This window comes from Styela clava, chromosome 4 (genome assembly GCF_964204865.1).
Source record: "Styela clava chromosome 4, kaStyClav1.hap1.2, whole genome shotgun sequence".
Lineage (NCBI taxonomy): Eukaryota > Metazoa > Chordata > Ascidiacea > Stolidobranchia > Styelidae > Styela > Styela clava.
This window is the reverse complement of record NC_135253.1, coordinates 4,275,326-4,295,756: the sequence shown is the minus strand read 5'-3', so window position 1 is coordinate 4,295,756 and position 20,431 is coordinate 4,275,326. Positions and strand designations below refer to the sequence as shown.

Below are 20,431 nucleotides of genomic sequence, written 5' to 3'. Positions count from 1 at the left end.
ATACACATAAACGGTCACAAAATTGAGTTATACTCAATTTCAAGACAACAATTTATTTTCGTGTGAGAGCGCCGTGAGTTTTTTTCCTGATGATGTGGCACCGCACAAACAAAATATTTGGGAGCCGCTGCCATAGCAAATAAATAATCATCCCATTGTTAATATTATGAAAATAATTAGAGCCAATATTTAATAAACAGCCCAGGGTGTCTGTTCTCCTACTGATATGACACTAAGCAGCTCAGTCCATTTCCTCACCGTCGATCCCAGGCGGTGGATATCAAACTTTGTATCCTGCTACCGATTTCGAATGGATAAGCGGAGCTCATTGTTTGAAATTATTGTTACCGCAATTAAATGTCAGTACAAGGTGTTCATTCAGCAACTGCTGTTATCGTGAACAGTACCACCCACCTCAGAGCGCCGCCGGATTCCGAAGCATGTGTAAGAAATGTTTGCATGCATTTTATGGAACCTTAAGTCCCTCATTTTAAGCACCATTAATTATTCACGCTTTATGATTTTACATTGCCCATCTTTACTGTGACGTAATAGTCACTTATTCCCCCGCGCTTTAGTGCCTTTCAGTTTCATGGGATTAAACGAAATATGTTGGTCGGGAAAGTATTCAATGAAATAATACCAGAAGCAACGCAATCATTTGTTTACCCCGGGCTCAAGTTTCTACATACTCGCTATGCTTCAGTGTTGAACGAACTGAAGGCCTAATGTAACAAAATACGTGCCTCTGGAACGTTAAAGTAGTTAGCTATTCTGATACCACCAGCAGACGAGAGACCGCGGTTTGATGTGTTGTTCACGGCCCTCATCTTCTCCCCCTGTTCTATGAATACTTTTTGATGTAGAAAAGCAAATAGTATTGAAATTGAAGTCTATCTTTAATATTTAGCCATTATAGTATAATGATGCTTCGTCACAACCAGTGAAGAAAAAAACAGTGATAAAAAACAAATAAAAAGAAAATAAATTATAACTAGCCTATATGCAGTATATACATTTGTTTTAGTTCAGGTTACTGATACCTCGACAAACTTTTAATATAGTTTGTACAATTTCCCGGAGTTGAGCAGTTCGTCAAGATACGATCATCGGATAATATAAATTATCTGGAGATGGAACCCTAAATGATTGAAGTGTGTTTACAGCATTCGGTGTCATAATTTGATTTATATTTTGCAATGCGCTGTATTGCGCATTATATAGACACGGTTTGATCGACTTTAAATGCAATTGTGGTTGCATTAAATACTCGACTGTTCATTCGTTATGGAAAGTAAGAAGAGAAACTGGAATAAAAATTATTCGAAAAGGCAGTGAATTGAGTTATAAACTTTCACAGTTTCACAGATACAAATCGAAATTTAAATATAAACATTGTATGCGCATATTTCAACTTACATAAATTATTATGGAACTTTATAAATTAGAGTGAAATAATATATCATGCAATATCTATTTCCTGCGCTGGCTGACGAATCAGTTACGTTACTTAACTGGAACATAAAATTTTGCTTTGCAAAGACTGTTAACAATTTCCTTTGGTAAATTCGTGGTTACAAAGTTATTTCTACGTTATTTAAATTTAGTTTAGCAAGTCGAATTCATTCTGCTTCAGCCTGATTGTATTATGCCATCATAATATTGATTGAAGTCAACATTTCCAGTTGGTGTGGCGAGATAGATTCGGAAAACAATTCGAATATAAAAACTGATGACAAACAATGAAAATCTTTGTAAATAAAACGGGAACTGAAGAGAAGATCATTACATAATCATCAACAAAAACAGCAGATAACAACAACAATATTTGCCTTCATAATAGGAATATAACGTTAATACACAGTGAAGTTGAAATAAACGAGGTGTCATTTAGTTAAGTAGTTTAGAAATTATCCTTTTAATGAGTTGATTCACGATATCGAAGCTTCTGGTGAATATATTTTTTCTACCCAATAATGAAAGCGTGACATAGTATTTTAGGAGTTTGCGAGGCCTCAAATAAAAGTGGATAGACCGCTAATACTAGAATCTCAAGCAACTAATAGCAAGAGTAGCAATTTGCCGGTAATAGCCACTTAGAAACTTAATTATTTCCACCATTCTTTGACCCTATCTGCTTATGGGATGTTTAACAAAACAAAAACATTTGATTATAGACGTCAACCAATTACATTTTAAAAATTTTAAAAAAGAAGTAAATTAATAAAAAGTGCAGACAAACTCAGTCTGATTCATAAAACTAGCATATCACTTAGCAAATTATGTCTTTGAGTTGAACATATTTTAAAATAATATATTCATATTTTGCTTGTTACTAAAGTAGGCTAAAACATTATTTTTAATGGTACGTATATATTTTCTAGCATACAAGAATTTGTAAATTCAGATGAATGATGTATAAATGCGGAGCAGATGTGTGTGATATTGTTGGACGAATAAATGCAATTCCAATTTCTTTCGGAGTTCAATGCATATGATGTTATCTTTTGACTACTGTCTTATATTAAATTGACTATTCTCATCGATAAATTTCAAATGAAATCTTATATTATAAATGGGGTTCGCGGAAGGGGCTTCGGCGAAACATGTAGTCGCATGGTGGCGCTATGCACAAACCTGCTGTGGCTCGTTGCATTTCCTTTTTCTTGTTCATCATACATAATCATAATAATCGTTACCCTTCTTTCCAGTTCTACCAACTTTCTTATCGGGTTTCAAATTAGCATATGGTTGGTCTATTGAAGTTACGGAAGTGACTATTTCGGGTACTCGGTACCGTGAAGGGGCGGTTGCCGCCACGAGTTTTGTATTTGGTATTGCAGTTTGCAAGTGCTCCGTGATCATGGCATCGTCCAAGCTAACGCTCATAGCCATTGGTGGTTGTTCGCGAACAAACTCGATTTCTCTAATGATGTCACCGTGTTCGTAATCTTCATCAGTTAAACCTCGATAATCAGGTGGTGCAGTGCGAGGTGCAACGATTCCACCATCCACAATTTCGGCATCATGTATCGTAATATCATGCATTTGGTCTATCATTGAAACCTTCAACTTTCTACGTTGCTTTTGTTGCCTTGTTTTTCGTAGTCCGTACTAAAACATAACATTACATTAGTCATTCTATTTTGAATTTTCAATTAGGTTCTGAAATCCGGAGTCAAACGTGCATATCACTAAAGAATTTTAATGTAAACTTGAAGTACTGTTGGTATAACGATCACTATACGAGAGATAAATCTTTCATATCGAAAAGCTTCGGGATGCATACCTCAAAAACAAATATCAAAATGAAACCTTCTCGTCACCGGGGTCTCGCTCGCGTAAGAAGATAAATCAACCCTAAATAAATGGCGAACACAAACGGGACGCCTAACATTGTATATATATTTTTGATTATCTTTTATTATCTATGCATTTCGACAGAGCACATCTTTTATTGTTTTCTCGATGCGATCTCTGTGTGCAATCTTGACGAGAAGTCTTGTTTCTACAGACTACTGTTACATACCAATTTTTATTGGAAGCGGCCCATAAGTTTCAGCAATTAACCATTCGTTACAATAAGATTTTTAAAATTGTATATTACCTAATAAAATAGGTCATATTCAAAGGAAAATCTTGAGAGAAATTATTTTATTCAGAGGAAAATTATCATGTGAAACGAAATGTATTGTAGAATCTTACCTGCCAAAAAAGATAATATATTTCGGCTACGTTCAAGGTGAAACTGATGATGGCAATTATGAACATAAACCATAAAAAAATCGTCTTTTCCATCGGCCTTGACACAAAACAGTCGACGTCGTTTGGACAAGGAAATCCACTACATCTATAAAGCTCGGGAATTTGGAAGCCGAACAGTTTGTACTAAAAGTGTAAAGTAAAGCTTTCATATACTTTGATATAATTCACATAATAGTAAACAGTGAGAGTGTATTCGTCAGCTTTGTATAGCTATATTTTTACATTTCAAGGAATGTTAATAATGTGACAGACAAACGCTCTTCGCATGGTCAATGAGCTAGCCTTTAGGCTACCATACTCACATATACTTCGAAGATATGAGTGCTGTGGGGGTACTGCTATTTTAATTATTATGATGTCAGCTAACTCTGGCAGTAGGCCTACGTCACATTGCAATGTAGTAGTGAATCATCGAGTAACGTGAGTGATAATTATTTACAAATTGAAGGCTGTATACAATATTTATATACCTGTAATAAAATGAAGAAAACTTCAACAAACGTCCTCAAAAGAACCGATGTTGTATACAAAGCATAATGCTGCGAAAATCCAGTTTTTTCTTCCTCTGTCATTTCTTTTTTCTTTGCTCTTCGAGATACTGAAGGTTGTTCTACTGCGCTTAGTCCTGCTTCATTAAACTGTGATCTGTATTTTTGAATGAATGAAGTGGAAGTCAACAAATAAAAGATGTAAATGAATATATATGTATCATAAATCGTCGAGTGTGCACAAACATATATTAATTTACAAGTAAATTGTAGAATATGTTTTACAGTATATATGTGTTTTATTTTAATAAATAAAGTCTTCAGATGTAATTTAAGGTAGCATTATAGTTCCCATTTTACTTATATTTATATTTTTACGAATAACAAACTTTTAAAAGGTTTTGTCGTGTTTCTAAAATAGCATGAACATATAGAATGCTTACTTTCTTCTTCTGTTCTTCTTTTTGTTATTATCTTCATCGCTTGGGCAGTTTTTCCATTGTGTAGCTGCGAGCGCCAATTCTGGTTTTTGCGTTTTCTCCTGAAGTGGAAATAGGTAGTTAATGTATGATTGTATTGTGCCTGAGTAATGCCATTTCAACGTAAAATAGTATTACTTTTGATTTTTTATACCACTGTTTAAAAGATAATTGAGTCGAAACAACTCAAAGTGTGAGTGTTCCTAGAAATTTCACATTTTAAATTAGACACTGTGAATACAAAACGCACAAGTCACAATAGGACTGCACATTCAAATTGTAATTTAAAAAAATTACGTCGATCGATTATAAAAAGTTTCTCAATATCGACAAAAAGCTAAAGCCGTTGCTCATTAGGCAAAGCGGTCTCGTGGTCGATATCGTTGTTTATTCTATCGATTGAGGAGAGGATAAAGTATATTCAAACATGAAAATGTCTGGAATCTTGGCACTTTCAAGTATGAGGCTTGCTTGGTATGCATCTCAATAGATTGCAGTATAGGGTATTCTCTATACTCGACTTTAATCAGATTTCTTAATCGTTCCAAATCCTCGTTTAGGAAAGATGAAGAAAAGTATAAAGATGTTGAGATCTTCCGTATCGACACTGAAATCGATATGAAACTTTAGTCGTGACGGTGAAATTATATCGGTCGATTTGAACTCGTTTAAGAAGAAGAAGGTAATACATATCTCGACTAATTAAATAAGTGGTCGCGGTGACTTGTCTTTTGGCAGAAGTTCAAACCCTAAGTTCCGCTTCTATTATTATCTGCAGATTGGGTAGAATGTGCAAACGCGCAATTGGGAATTTTCATGCATTAAACCAACAACAATGATCACCCCAAAACAACAGCAACAACAATTTAAAAACTGTTCAATATGTACGTATTCAGAATTTTTATAACAAAACCTCATCTAGCTCTTGACACATCTACGGCCATTCTTTATTTAGGCTTGGTGCATTTGATAACATTACCTGAACAAAGTTTTACACAATACACTTCTTGTGAGTTGCCCTAGAAAGCAAACTTGTCTACATGGAAGCCCAATATGCGCTCCACGGGAGAGGTCATTTCAATGCCAACTGCGAGCCTATGTCCATCCCTACACCTAACTAATAGTAAATATTTTTACGATGAATTGTTACTTTTCAAAACTCATAGTCCCAGGAATTATCGACAACTTCAATTGTAGGGTAGATTTTACAATGTGAACTAAGTTTATTATGGCGTATTGTGAATAACGCGTTTGGCTAAACATAACTCAAAAGAGTTCAGATATAGCAGGATATTGGAATAAGATCAGGTATATAATCCTGGTTGGATAATGTTAATCTATCTAAATTAAAAGGATCACTTCGTAAGAGATTTACCTTTTAAGAGATTAGTTAATCTCTCTAATAGTTTTTCCTGATCGTCATACACTTAACCCATCAATAAGGACACATCTGTCAACATCATTGATAGGATTCAAATGTGTTTGTGTCGCAGGTCACGTGTTCACATCTCATATTCATCCCCTCACCCAGACAGTAAGAATTTTTACAGACTATGTAAAACAGATATACTATTCCATTCTTTACAATATCCCTATCATATGTCGACAATTTCCTGAATCTTGTTAGAAGCGAATTTAGTAACTTAGCATGCTAGTTTTTGTAAGGTTATAATGCAACAACGATACGGATTTTTCGAAGCAGGGGTCGCAGTCAAAATTTTTATTATTGAGAGTCGAAGTCAATAAAAAAATTTCAACCTGAAGTTAGGAGTCGATCATAAATTACCCGCAGTCCTGAAAAAATGATACCATGCCACTTGCGATTGTGCGATGCTTGACTATATACCAACATATTTGGTGAGAAACACAAGGATGGGAAAAACGTCATTCGTTTTGAAAATTTTAAACGCGTAATATATTTGTATTTGAGACAGAAATAGATACGCGTTTTTAATTTACTTCTTGAGAACATAGATCACGATCTATGGATTTTTAGGCGGCAGGTGGTTTTATCTTTGAATTTTATTTAATATTCTAAAATCCTTGTTTATATTTTGGGGAAATAACATCTGAATTTTGAATGAAAGTTGTATGGAAACTTTGTCAGCAAAACACAATTTTGACGTCTACACTAATTTTCATCTTTACTGCAATATAGACAATAAGGGTTTTAGCACTCAGAAGTGCATTAATCTGCTGGGTTAATTATTTTGGCTTTACCGAGCTCAAAATGCTTCTCATTTCGACTTTGCAATGCATAAATGATTACTCTCACGCTATTATGCTATGAAAATCAAAGTATACTTTTATACACTTTTGAAAATTTTTGTAATATATTCACTTTTTCAATATTTGAATTTTACTTGAATATTTTTATTATGTAGCGTCAAAGTTTCTCACTGAAGAACTGATAATGATGACTACGACTACTTTGTCGACGTGATATTTCTTTTGCCGCAGGCCCTTTAGGTATTCATCACGGCCCAACCTTCAAGTCCACAAGTCTGATTACCCGATTTGGTGCAAAAATGTGTTTACCAGAAGTAATAATTGCAAATAATTGATTGATAAAAGCAAATAATTGATATTTACTTGGAGCTAGGTCGCTGATTCTAAATTAGTTTTCATTTTTGTCCTGGAACATCGTGGCAAAATCGACGAAATGTATATTTTGTCGGATTTACATTATCTCGAGCAATTAAAAATTCGAATGCCTATGTGAGATAATCAATAAGTAATTTGGTACTCGAGACACTTGAGATTACTTTTACTCTTACAATGCAAATTGCGAATAATAAAAAGTAAATCCAAACTAATCTGTATGCTGAACGTGTTTTACATTACAAAATAAGGATTTTAATTACTTGTAATTACAGTACAAAATTCTTATAATGATTTATCTCCCACGAGATTCAGTTTGCATAACGTGGAATAATGTATCTCTGTGACCTGGATTCACCCTTATTAGCTTTTGTTTCCAATATTTTTTTTGTATTAGGCCCAGTGCGTGTTTTGCCAGTAAATGGAGTAAAGTCACAAATAGGGCCGACACTTTGATTCGTCATTCGAATCATATATTCAAACTTTCATTTCATATTCAAAAATATTCAATTCTGCGTCTGAGACCGTCAATTTACACACATAAACCAGATGGAGTTCGGGCCGGCATCAGCTCCAAAAGTATGTGCACCAAGAGGGCGCACAACTAAACTGATGCCACCAATCAAGCTCAGCCTTTTCTCTTTGGAGTGATTCTTGGGGAAATAACTGTACAATGATTGTTTTATATATATATTCGTTATTTAATTTTGCGACCATAAAAGATCTTCGTTTCGTTTCCTATTAGAGCATCGTCTTGGGTCGCGAGACTTAACAAAGTTTACTTTTCAAAAAAATTTAATCGTTTGAAAAAAAGGTTGGAAACCACATAAGAATATGTGACGAAGCAACGAATCACCAAAATCGTGTATTCTTCATCTAGAAGTTTTTGAACCAGGGGCCAAAAATTTTGCACACCTAGACTGGCGAGCCATGTGAGTGTGTTGTAAAAAGTTTCATTTTATGAACAATATTTACAGTGTTACAAAAGCAATCGTGGAAAACAATAGACCTCGTGCGAAAACTGAATTTAATCGCGATCTCAACAAATTCTTTGAGCTATTTTCAGCTAAAACATCAAAATTTGGTGTCAGCTTGGTCGTGGCAGCACCAGACGGGCCAGATTGAATCACCCAACGGGCCGGATTTGGCCCGCGGGCCGTACTTTGCCCATGTCCGATCTTGACTCATTTTAGCCACCTTACAACAAATCGAAGCGCGCATGTCATACCCGTTTTTTGATTAAATCCCATTTTATATCGTCATTAGTTGAGACAGAAAACATCACTCCAAATGTTGCAAGTCGTGTTTAATCTGTCCCTCCAGATTAAAGTCGACCGCCAATCGATATAAAAGCGTTTCCTAAACGTCCTGACGGTTCGCCGAAACAATTTAATGGTAAGTTTTTGGAATTTTATATCGATTTTTCCGACACATTGTGCGCTAATTTTGACATCGCATTTCTGACGGCATGACCAATATCCCTACGTTATATTTTACACGAGAATTTACACGATGTAAACGTTTTACGATAAAATACACGACAAACGTGCATGGGATAATTCAAAATCAAAAAGTGCGCTTCATCTAATGTTTACGCAAGCGAAATAGATTAATATGAGAGTCCCATGTGTCTGCCCACCCTAATCGCTCTTTTTGGACCAGTAATCGCTTGAAATTCGTGCATGTCAGGGTTTGGCAAATTCTTCTCTGCGCCGCGCTGGTATGATTTCAGAAGTGTCAATTTGCTGTGTTAGTTTAGCAAATCTCCGCGCCATATTAGTAGCGTGATAAGTATTTCGATTTGGATCTAAATTTTATTCCATACAGGCACGGAATTATGAATGCCTCAGGCTATGGCCCTCAGAGCGGTGTATTTGAAAGGGTCTAAATGAAAAGTATATATAGAAATAATTATTCAGCAATAGATAGATACATCATTATCAGTCACTCTCTTGAAAATTTACTGATACGGACACACACATCCCTATAAAAGGCATTATGGTGTCACTTGTTGCGTGGGATGGTATAGCATCGTACATATTCGCCCCCTCGATATTTTGAGCATGCAGGGGAACGTAATTCAACCCACAAATAGTCATTGTTGTGCCTGGGTCGGGTAAAAAAATAACCACCATTCTTTACAGTTGTTGTAAGTGAGGCATATGTGCCATAATATGACAAATACCCATTATATTCAAACCATAAATGCTTTCAACTACTCGTCATGCGGCATCTGTTAATGGTTGTGCTCGTTTGTGCGTAAATTATCGCGTAATATAATTTTCTAGACTGCGCAAAATCAACCAATTCTATTGGGCTGTATGCGTACATTGGTCGCGACATAATTTTATCAAGTATATCCTCATATGTAATTACATCTTTGAATTATAAAATATAAAACATGTTTTAACACATTGTATTTAACAACCGGACACGACTTGAATTTTCTGAAGATAACTATCCTATGTTCGGTGTATGCAAAACATGAGATATCCTATGTATCCTAAGCGTATATCTATTTTAGACATTTTGTAAGGAGCTTATTTTTTCTATTTTAGATAGATTCAGTATATATACTTTCAGTTTTTCATGAATGTTATTTTCTAGTTTTTTTAACCTTTTTATATCACTTGAGACGCACACACAATAGAAAAGGTCAAATTCCAATCTTATTGTATAGTTGGATGTTTCCCACGCTAACTATTTATAAAGAATCAAATTGGCTGTCTCCATAGTAACTTTTATTAATGAAGGTTGCCTTGGTATTAACATTGTAATTGGCTCGGATGTAGTTTTTAATCTCATGTTTAACTCTTTTGTACATTAATCCACAGTTTTGACAACACAGAATGACAACTGTAATATTAATCTAAAAATAACATTTCAGCTGATCTAAATATATAATTTTTAAAATAGAACTATAATTTTTAGGATATTATGTCTGTGCTCACTTCTTCTGCTTCTTTATGGGTTACGAATTCAACCGCAATTTGATAATTTTAGATTGGTGTATTCTATTGATAAAAACGTGTTACGGTTGAACAATGGAGAAATAAAATAACATAAATAGAATTGCTTGAATTTCCCATCACGCATATTGTATATAATACATGTAAATTGCGTGCATTCCCATAATCGTAGAGTCGGCAACCGAACAAGAGACGTGGTTCGCTATATGATTAGGGCTTATACCTACATTCTCATAACTGGAATAAATATGAACCCAACTATTATATTTTCTCTAATTAGAGGCATTGAAATGCATCAATTCCAATGATTATTCAATTAAATGTAGAGTGTCAGTGAACAAAAGCCTAATTTACATTAAAACGTATCACCTTCTTATAATGTATCGGTGTCAACGACACATTTCATCAAATCTGGACCATGTATCAGACCAACACCTCGGTATTAGATAATATTCAAATGAAAGGAAATTCAGCGTTTCTATGACAAGTAAACACATTTGATGTAAAAGAAAAGATGCACAACATTCAATAGATTGTTTAAAAACAGAAGTTCAAGCTCAGCATGTTAGTTTTTGCTTATATCTACCTGTAACCTAGTATCGCCATAGTGGAAACAACACTTTTCAGTCGAGTTCGCGTTAATCGATAGATAAGAATGACGGGAACAATTCCACTACCTGAGACGGGAATTACAACATCACAAAAGGCTTATTGAATTGAACCTGGAAACGTACTCTGGTACGCCCCGTCATCAAATATTCATGTAATTTTGACTACATAGTCCAATATTTATTGCGGGTGGGCAAAACTTTATAGCTTTTTGGACACATCGACGAGAAATCTATTGTTAAAATAATCCCGGACAGTTTTTATTTAAATTTGAAATAAAATTTAACATGATGTAATCTTAATCTGCGTTTACATGATGAGCAAATATATCCAAAATGTCTTCAAAACATCAGCACTACTTCACCGAGTCTTGCTTTTCCAAACTTTACATTCTACCTTGTGGTTTTGCATATCGACAGATTAGTATTCGGGATTAAATATGAATGCGGGTAGTAAAATATGTTGGTTTGCGAAATAAAGACACAAATACCACGCGACGGTATAGCTGGTATAATAGCTTGCAGGAAATCATTTGGAGATCCGCAATATGATATCTCATCGATTCATATTTTCATATTGAATGACACAGTTGAAAACAAATGCCAGACATATGGGTTACTAAATTTGTGCCAGAATGGTTGCATCCTGCATAACAAGATTTTAAATGAATCATAGTTGAGATAAGCGAACCTTGATCCAGTAACGTGAGAAACTGAATCATCGGATGCCGATAACAAATTTATATCGCTAGAATGGTGAATACTGATGCTCTGATTTCCCCAAACACCCAAGTCAGTTTGGTTAGACGCATGCTGCCCCTGTTTATGTTATTTGGCTATATGGTGGCTCGGAAATAGATTTTGGAATAAGGCGAAGATCGTCGTGTGGTACAAACTCTATTTAACCCAATTTGGGATCAGGTCATAAACTCCCGAGTTTGGGTCGAGCCAATTTGCTGAAAGAACTCAGGCCAAGTCCAAATGAAATATTCCTGAAGTTACTTGAGGAAAAATCATCCTTCGAAAAATTTATATTCTTTTACGATTCAAGTTGTGCAACCCCTTTTAGCACGACCAAAGCATCAAAAAATGTTTGTCCAGTAGGAGGTAATAACATCGACAGCTCGATTTCCCCTAACGCATTTCATTTGATTACAGATTGGCAATGACAAATGCCTTGCGGCTCTTCAAATCTTTGTCCTGTGACACTCACTAACTATACTTTGTAATTATACCGATTGATGTAAGATAAGTTGTAAATTTTAATTTAGACAATAGAAATTGGCAATACCAATCAGGTTCCAATATTTGAATTTTGTTTTATTAACCACTGGCGGTTATGGCGAGGACATTAGATATATACAGTGTTTCATTACGTTTTTTTATTAGTGATTCGGAACTAGCGTACCTTTGCATTAATATGGAAAATATTTTAAAATAGGCTTTCGCGTTCAAACGACCATGCTACTGAATTTCGTTCACCGAGTCGAATGATAATACCATAATTAAATATCACAAAATATATGAAAAACAAACAGTGAGGTAAACTTAATAAAGGGACCTACTGAAGTATGCGCACCAAGATGGCGCACAACTTGAACTCAGGTTGTGTACCAGGTTAGGGTTCAAGTTGTGCGACATCTTGGTGCGCATACTTCAGGAGTACTTAATAAAGAATAAATGAACCTACCGGAGATACTGGAGAGTTGTTGCTCGAAGTTTTTTCTTTTGCGGTTTTCTTTTTTATTTTGTGCGCAGAGTAAACCATGAAAACGATAGAAGGCGTGGTTACCATTATAATTTGGAAGCTCCAAAAGCGAATGTGTGATATTGGAGAAAATTTATTGAAGCAAATATTAGGACACCCGACCTGAAAGAGTATAGGTTAGAATAAAATTATTGTCATTAACATTGTTCAGTTGGCAATCCATTCGAGGCACAACTGATACCCAAATAATTACACGAATATTTTGCTTGCTGCTTATAAATGCTTCTTAAAATATAGATTCTTATCTGAAAATGTAATTCATCAATCTAGAATTCAATTTACTATTCGGTTTTTCGTACCAATTTCTTACAAATTAAATCTGTCCAGACAAATCTTTGTCGTTGACAAATAAACAAAATGGCGGAAATAACGATGAATCGCAGTCATAATGTTTTTTTTGTTTTTTTTAAATCCAACAAAATGTCTTTTTGCCGCGCCGGTTTTCGGTAAATGTACTCCATATATTACAAGGTTAAAATATGATATTTCAAAAGTGATACATCGTAAAACTACAACATTGCAACTGCTTAAAATTTTATAGTTTTCCAAAATTTGAAATATTACTCTATTCTATATTGAATTACATCCGATTGTCTTACCTGCATAGTATTACATTTGAATTCAGACTGTTCATCTGAATATACCCTGTCACCGATGCTTGAAACCACGACTATCCTGAATACGATCAGAAAAGTGATCCAAAATTTGCCTATGAGTGTGGAATGCTGGTTGACCTTTTGGAGCCATCTTTCAACGAAATGCCAAGACATTTCAGTTTACAGTGAAATTGTCCGTAGTTATATAAAATAAGCTAATAGGCTAATTATAACTGCAAACCAAAAATGAATGAATAATCAATTGTATTCCTTTCATTTGATGTTAGGTTTATTATTTTGTAACATTTTGGAAATAGTTTTTATATCGATGATGGAAATCGTTATCATATGAAAATTCACTGTTTATTTTATATAGATAACAGGCAAATTTGCCATTTTTATACATTTTTTTGTAAAGCAAGTTTTCACTCTCTTTTTATCAGTTCAATTTTTGTCGTATTATCTTTTGTTGTCTATACCTAGGTCAGTCGCTAAATAATGCATTATGCATAGAGGTGACGGAGATTGGCAATCTAGAAAATAAACAAGATGATTGCTGGATTGTATCAATCAATTCATTGCCATGTTGTAACAATAAATACAGGTATAAACGCGAGAATTCATTTTGGAAAATGGTTGTAAAACGAATAATGTTCCGTGAACAAAAAGTTTAATATTATGTTTACTCTTTTTATATTTATTTACTATAAGCGTCTCGACTTCTAATAACTGAAACAAAAATCTGAATAGTTTATTGAAAAATGGAACTCAATTTTTTCTGTCGAATAATATTAATTATGTATTCTAGCTCATTATTCATTTTGTTTCTATTTTTGTACATACTCAGAATTCTATTACTAATTTACAATTTTAACCCATAAGTTGTTCCAATTTGAATAATATATCAGTAAGAGTATGGAATAGAATGATAATAGACATATTAACAAAAATAATGATGAAATTCAATCCATGGTTCGGCGTCTAACAAGCTAATTGAAATTCAAAATGGCAGATGAGAATATTAATATTTATATATATATATGTGTGTAATCTTCTCTACTGAATGCAAATATTATTTAACTTAACTAATTTACTAACAGAAAATATATGGGAATGAGGAACGCACGGTACAAGCGTTCATGTTTCTAGACGGGAATTTCGTCTTAAAGTTTTGACAGATAAGTCATATAGCAACAGCACAATTGCACTCTGAAATTCTGAAAACTATGATATATGCGCAAATCAAGTACAGATGCAATTTATTTTGATAACAAAAGCGTAATTGAATGTAATAATAAGCAAAGTTGTATAAAATCATGCAGTACACACACTTTCTATAGGTGACATTACTCCGTAGCATGGAAGTGCTTCTGGCAAGTAGTCAAAAATTATGCACGAAAAATAGGAAATTTTGTACTATCTCTAATGACCAAGCCTCAAGGCTTCCCAGACCCGAGAGTTTTCATAACTTAGTTAAATATGCCGAATGCCTTGCAAATGCAATTCATGTTTCAAAATTGTCACAGTAGATGAGACTATAAACGTTCAAGTTGCTATTAACACACACTATAATTGTGACCAACCTACCACGTGAGTCAAACGTGGTAGAAAAGGTATAAAAAGGATAACACTCTCAAATTAGGAATATTTACAAATAGTTTTCATAGAGGGCATATACTGGCTTTGTTCTTAAAAAGTTCATCAAATGCTCTTCACCACCGAACAAATAAAAATTTGATGACAGCTTCACAATCAATCGGTTTCTGTTGAATTTGTTCGTGCATTATTTATTCTGTGAAAGGTTGCATGAATGTGTTGAGCCGCGTAAACTATCCGATAATCAGGTTATTACTATGGATAGAGTTACGGATCAAAATGTTACCTTTATACGAAAAATCCTGAATTTTTACAGAGAGTAAATTTTTTTTTCAAATAAGACTTTTTAATTCTTATTCATAAAGCACCCTTTTAACAGATGAAATTAATTGTCCAACTGTACTCGCGTTTTTACCATAAGCTGGTTTTTATTGCTTTGCAGATGAAGCCAGTGACTATATGGCTTGTCTATCGTTAGTTTTATAATTTAATAACTCAATAACTACAGAAGGAGTATTAGTATATCTTTATGCTTTTTGTCTCTAAGCTGGCGTTGTTGATAGGTGCACGTAATTATTTGCGTAGCAGGGTAACTACAGTCTGGACTCTAAAGTAATGCCTTCTCTCCAACTATATTAACATCCCTCAAATATAATTCGCTGACTTGAAATTCGATTAAGATGCAACACTACATCTTATATAGCATTAGTCGAATTCCAGCGATTATTGGTACAAAAGGACAACGTAAATTTATTACCATATCATAGGTTAAATTACTGTCAATGTCAACCCTTACCAACAACAACTTAGCAACTTCTATCAACGATAATTTATATCTTTCGTTTATCCTTTTCATATAAGACTAATACCTTCATTGTCACAGACGCACTCAGGCTCTTTTTGAGAGGGCTATCCATTCGTTGACGTTCAAATATCGTTCGAACACAAAGCGCTAACATATGACAGAACCTAAATTATTGATGCGGACCGTCGAAAATTTTAAGGCCACAAATTACTGGTAAATTGTAACCGATTTATGACACTATACTTCAATCTATATAACGGTTAATGTGAAAATTTCGAATAGTAACATTCCTGGCAACTTTAAAACCATACGGCATTCTATTGCTCCCAGACGTTCGGGACGATTCTCAAATTTACACTATTACGAGCACAAAATGACCCATGTAGCGCACCGATTTAGGGTCTCCTGAGAACGCTTAAATCGTCGCAAAATCCCAGTCCACATGCAGATAATAATTTGTACAAGCCTGTAAATTGCGATCAGGTGGAGCAATCGATTGAAGTACTCTGATTATTATAGATTTTCCATTGAACCCTTCTTATAAGTTGTAGATTGGCACCGATTGATACAATCTGCCGTGTGTGTATTTGAATACATACAAAAATTTGTTAATTCGTGAGAGATACTGATATATTTTGCTAAATATTAATTATGGCATGTAAGATCATGTCTTACGTTTTGTATGAATTTGAGTTCATGGGAATATGTGCTTGGTGCGGAATTTTATGTCGACCGTACTTTTCGGGCAGGTTTAAGTTCAATTTTAAAAAGTTAAGTTTGATTTGTGTCCCCATACCAACGTTATTTGTCAAACGGATAGTTAGTTATACACGCCGCACTTACTGCACCTCCTTTGATTGCGTTATCCGAGCATTCCGTCTTGCTCAATGCTTCACCACAAAAACAAGTTCTCTGATTGTGCAGTGTTCGGCATTAAACGAGTTACGCCTTATTGTCTTCGGGGTCGTCAAGAAATCATATTCCATCATTCTTTTTATATTACATACATTCTAAACATTTTTTTATTAACTCTATGACTGAATTCAAGCAAGTGTACAAATTTAGTTTGTTTATGCCAACTTATATATAAATAAACAACAAGATAAAAAATTGAATGAAAACAGGTAATCCATTTAGCAGATATTATTTTTGATTCGAGTAAAATAAAATGCCCCCTCACAGACCTCTACTTATGCACGTTGCCACACACAAAATACTATGCCAAAGGAGTTGCCAGGTGATAAAGTCGAGAAGGGCAGATAATAATTAAATGGAAAATACCCATTGTTGGTTTGTTGTCAGATTAACCCGTTATTGTCAAAGAAATGAAAATATATAACAGGTATTTTGGAGCATATGCCCTTTTCTAGCAAATTAGATAGAGCTAAATCAGAATTTATTTCTGCGTTAAATTTTAGGTTTCAGTTCACTCATGATTTTCAATATTTATACAGATGATGTAAGTTTTTCACTGAAAGTTTGAAACTAAGAAATTTCAGCAAATTTACAGTTTTACTACTTTTTAAAATTTCATTCTGAAGATCGAAGAAGTGTTGCAAAAGCAATCACGGAAAGAGGGAAGCAGTATAGAAAACACGATTAATATCGATTCGAACGTTGACATCACTGTCCACGGCGTGGTCGCTTAGTTAAACCAACAGATTGCAATATATTGATGGGAATAATTTTAGCATCAAAGAGAGGCCGTGAGAATGAATAAGACGGGATTTTACAATCTCTCCAATAAAAAGATTATATTTTTCCCACGATTGTGTTATCAGAAACGAAGCTTTTGTTTTTAAAGGTTTCTATGAGACACAAAATAAATCTTCATGTCATATTACAAAATTAGATGAGGTTACGTCATTCCGCCATTTCAGTCTACTTTTTCGGATAAGACGACTATGTTTCTATAATTTGATAGCGGGTAGACCCTAATAACTGCAACTGCACTCTCCAAACTCCAAAGGCGCCTTGGCCACTGTGGTTTATATTTTGGATCATAGCATTTGTCAGAAATTTTTTAACTTAATATTACAAAAATATTACTTTTATGTATAACTCTATACATATTTACAATTGAGCAACATGTATGCCTATTTTTAAATAGACTAGAAAACTGTGCGGTAAAAATTCGGTTCCGGATCGCACATACTATGTTTAGACTGTTAGAGAATACTGCTCCATCATAAATATATATATATAAATATATACCGGTACATATAGTTTCAGTCGCTATTAGAAGTTTAGTGCCCACCTGCTTTAATTACCTATAATTATAATCTTTATTAACATAGTAACAAACATAATGCATATTGCAAGTATAATACAAAGTATCAATTGACGAACTCACTGTAAATCAAATATATTACGTAATATACAAATTTTTTTTGTTGCTAATTGCAACGTTTTTTAAATTGAATTCTGAAAATAAACATAATGATTGTTTCTATTTGTTTTTACTAAAATACCGACAATGGCATCTCATGATTTTATGTTTCATTTCATTTAGAGGTTGTCTAATTTCTTTTTGAAAATATATCAGTGCTGTCACTCCTGCCCCTGAAATTCTTAAACACTTTATTTTTATGTTATTCATATTGCACACTGAAACGTTTAATTAATCACGTTTTATTTTTGAAGTTTCAAGAAATACGTCAAACGTGGTATCTTAGCGTTCGCTTCCCCCGTGCACTGAACTAACTTAAAATACTTTGTATTGGAAATCGTCCTCCAACGCTTACGGTGAATCGATAAACATTGCAACATTTAAAGACGGCATACATTTACTAAATTATAAAGTTTGATCATTTGTCGGCGGGGCTTATATGTTTATTAAAAACGATAATGCGCGGCATTGAAAACTTTATTGATTGTAACTGATTGAACGAACGCAGTGTAGCAATGGGCAGTTCTTCGATATTGAATCAGAAATTCACACAAATTGACCACGTTTTCAATGCCTCAACATGGTTTTTCTAGGGCTGATAGCTTATGTATTGTTTGGCCATATGTACTCACTTCATTTTGATCGAAGTTGAATTGATTTTGAAAGACATCACAATGGCCAGTCTCGTGGTACATCATGCTTATCCACGTGCCCATATGTTATGAATAACGTATACAAATTATGCCGAATAAGAATGCCGCTAGAGGCTAGATTAATTCAAAATCTGATATTCGTAAAATGTCTGGTTCAAAGTTCGGCAGTTAAACTAGCCCACTGTCACTGTCAATATTTCTCTACTCGTCAAATCATGTTTTGCAAACTTACATACTATTGTTTAAACTATTTCTCAGTTATTTTTCAGGCATTATGTGGCAAAACATGGCAAAAAACAACTCTCCAACACTTGCACAATGGCTTCAACAGAATAATTTGCTTATAATCAACGCCTTTCGAATCTGTTACGTACAGGTCTTCGCTATATCAACATAGGATAATTCTCTTTGCTCAAGCATATTGTAACTGTTTTCGTCCGTGTACCTGGAGAGTTTTAGAATTCATGCTGTTCGTATATATGTATTGTTTCTTTACAAATTAGCATTTGAAAATAAGATTCAATACTCGGCGAGATTCATAATGTACAATTTGAGTTTGAGTTAATGATTCGTTGACACTGACAAGTTTATACGACTTACAAACTATCTTCTTTTCATTCAAACAAAACCAAAATATTTATAAAGCATCGTATTCTCTTTGCTGTGAAAATGTTATTCTGCTAGTCATTTCTGGACCGCGGTTACCATTAAATTATCTGGGAAAACGTTACTTCGACAAACGCGTTGTACGGCGACACCTCTTATCTTACGAACTGTTGCTCTCGTGCTTCGGAATGATAGATAATGGTCAGACTATTCATTGAGTCAAGGCCAGAGACGATCGTTTTGGTTTCAAACATCCCACAAGTGATATAATTGACAATTCCCTGGAAGTCAACATTGTGGGTCACTATGTAGTATCAGTGATCAACGAGATGTCTGGTGAATGTTTCAACTTCTTTATTATCTGGCTGGCCGTCAGTGCAACACGGACGCCGTTATCAGAAATAAATAAATTCGTATCCCGGCCTGTTCTTGTACTAACCAAAACAGTTCTCTTGTTTGAAATTTTATGTCTGCCTCATAGTTTTAGCACATTCTAATTAAGAATAATAAAAAGTGTATTTCAACTTCAAACAATATGACTCAAAATAGAATTAAAAGATAAATAAAAAACGAAAACGAGGGCATGAAATATTAAAACATGTGTACCCACCCTCAATAAAATTTTTCTCGATTACTTAAAAATATTTAAGTTGTACCATCGCTAAAGTAGCATTGAATTGTATGCTTTCGTTACAATAGTGCAGTGTAATGCAAGGTGCAGTGATCAAACTCGTCCAATGATTAAATGATTAAACATATTTAATGCCATTGAATGAATTTAATAATTAAAAAACTCTTTGTTTTTCATACATTTGCGGTTTGCTTCAGTTCGTACGGAGGAACTATTGCTGTTTTTGTTATGCATCAGCATTCTAAGCGTGAAATTTTGCTGAAACATAATATGCTTCTCTGTGAAATAATGTTTTACAATTAAGGCACAGACGTTTCTGCGCCCACAGACGAAGAATTACCCATCAAATATTGATATCGCGCGCATTGGCGATTGGTAAAGGCCGATGATGATGAACAGTGGAAAATATTAAGAAAAATTGCTGAAACAATAAGTAATTAAGAAAGTGCAATTGCTATTCATTATAAAAATTTCGTT

General features: G+C 34.2%; 1 protein-coding gene across 1 annotated transcript; it reads right to left on the bottom strand.

Annotated features, from left to right (window-relative positions):
* Positions 1 to 886: 886 nt before the first annotated feature.
* LOC120326960 (gap junction delta-2 protein-like) lies at positions 887 to 13,515 on the bottom strand. Its single transcript, XM_039393321.2, has 6 exons — positions 13,278 to 13,515; positions 12,601 to 12,780; positions 4,697 to 4,794; positions 4,236 to 4,410; positions 3,706 to 3,888; positions 887 to 3,114 (listed from the first exon to the last, which is right to left on the bottom strand). The coding sequence occupies exons 1-6, from the start codon at positions 13,446 to 13,448 to the stop codon at positions 2,674 to 2,676; spliced, it is 1,248 nt and encodes a 415-aa protein (XP_039249255.2). The 5' UTR covers positions 13,449 to 13,515; the 3' UTR covers positions 887 to 2,673.
* Between the last annotated feature and the right edge of the window lie 6,916 nt (positions 13,516 to 20,431).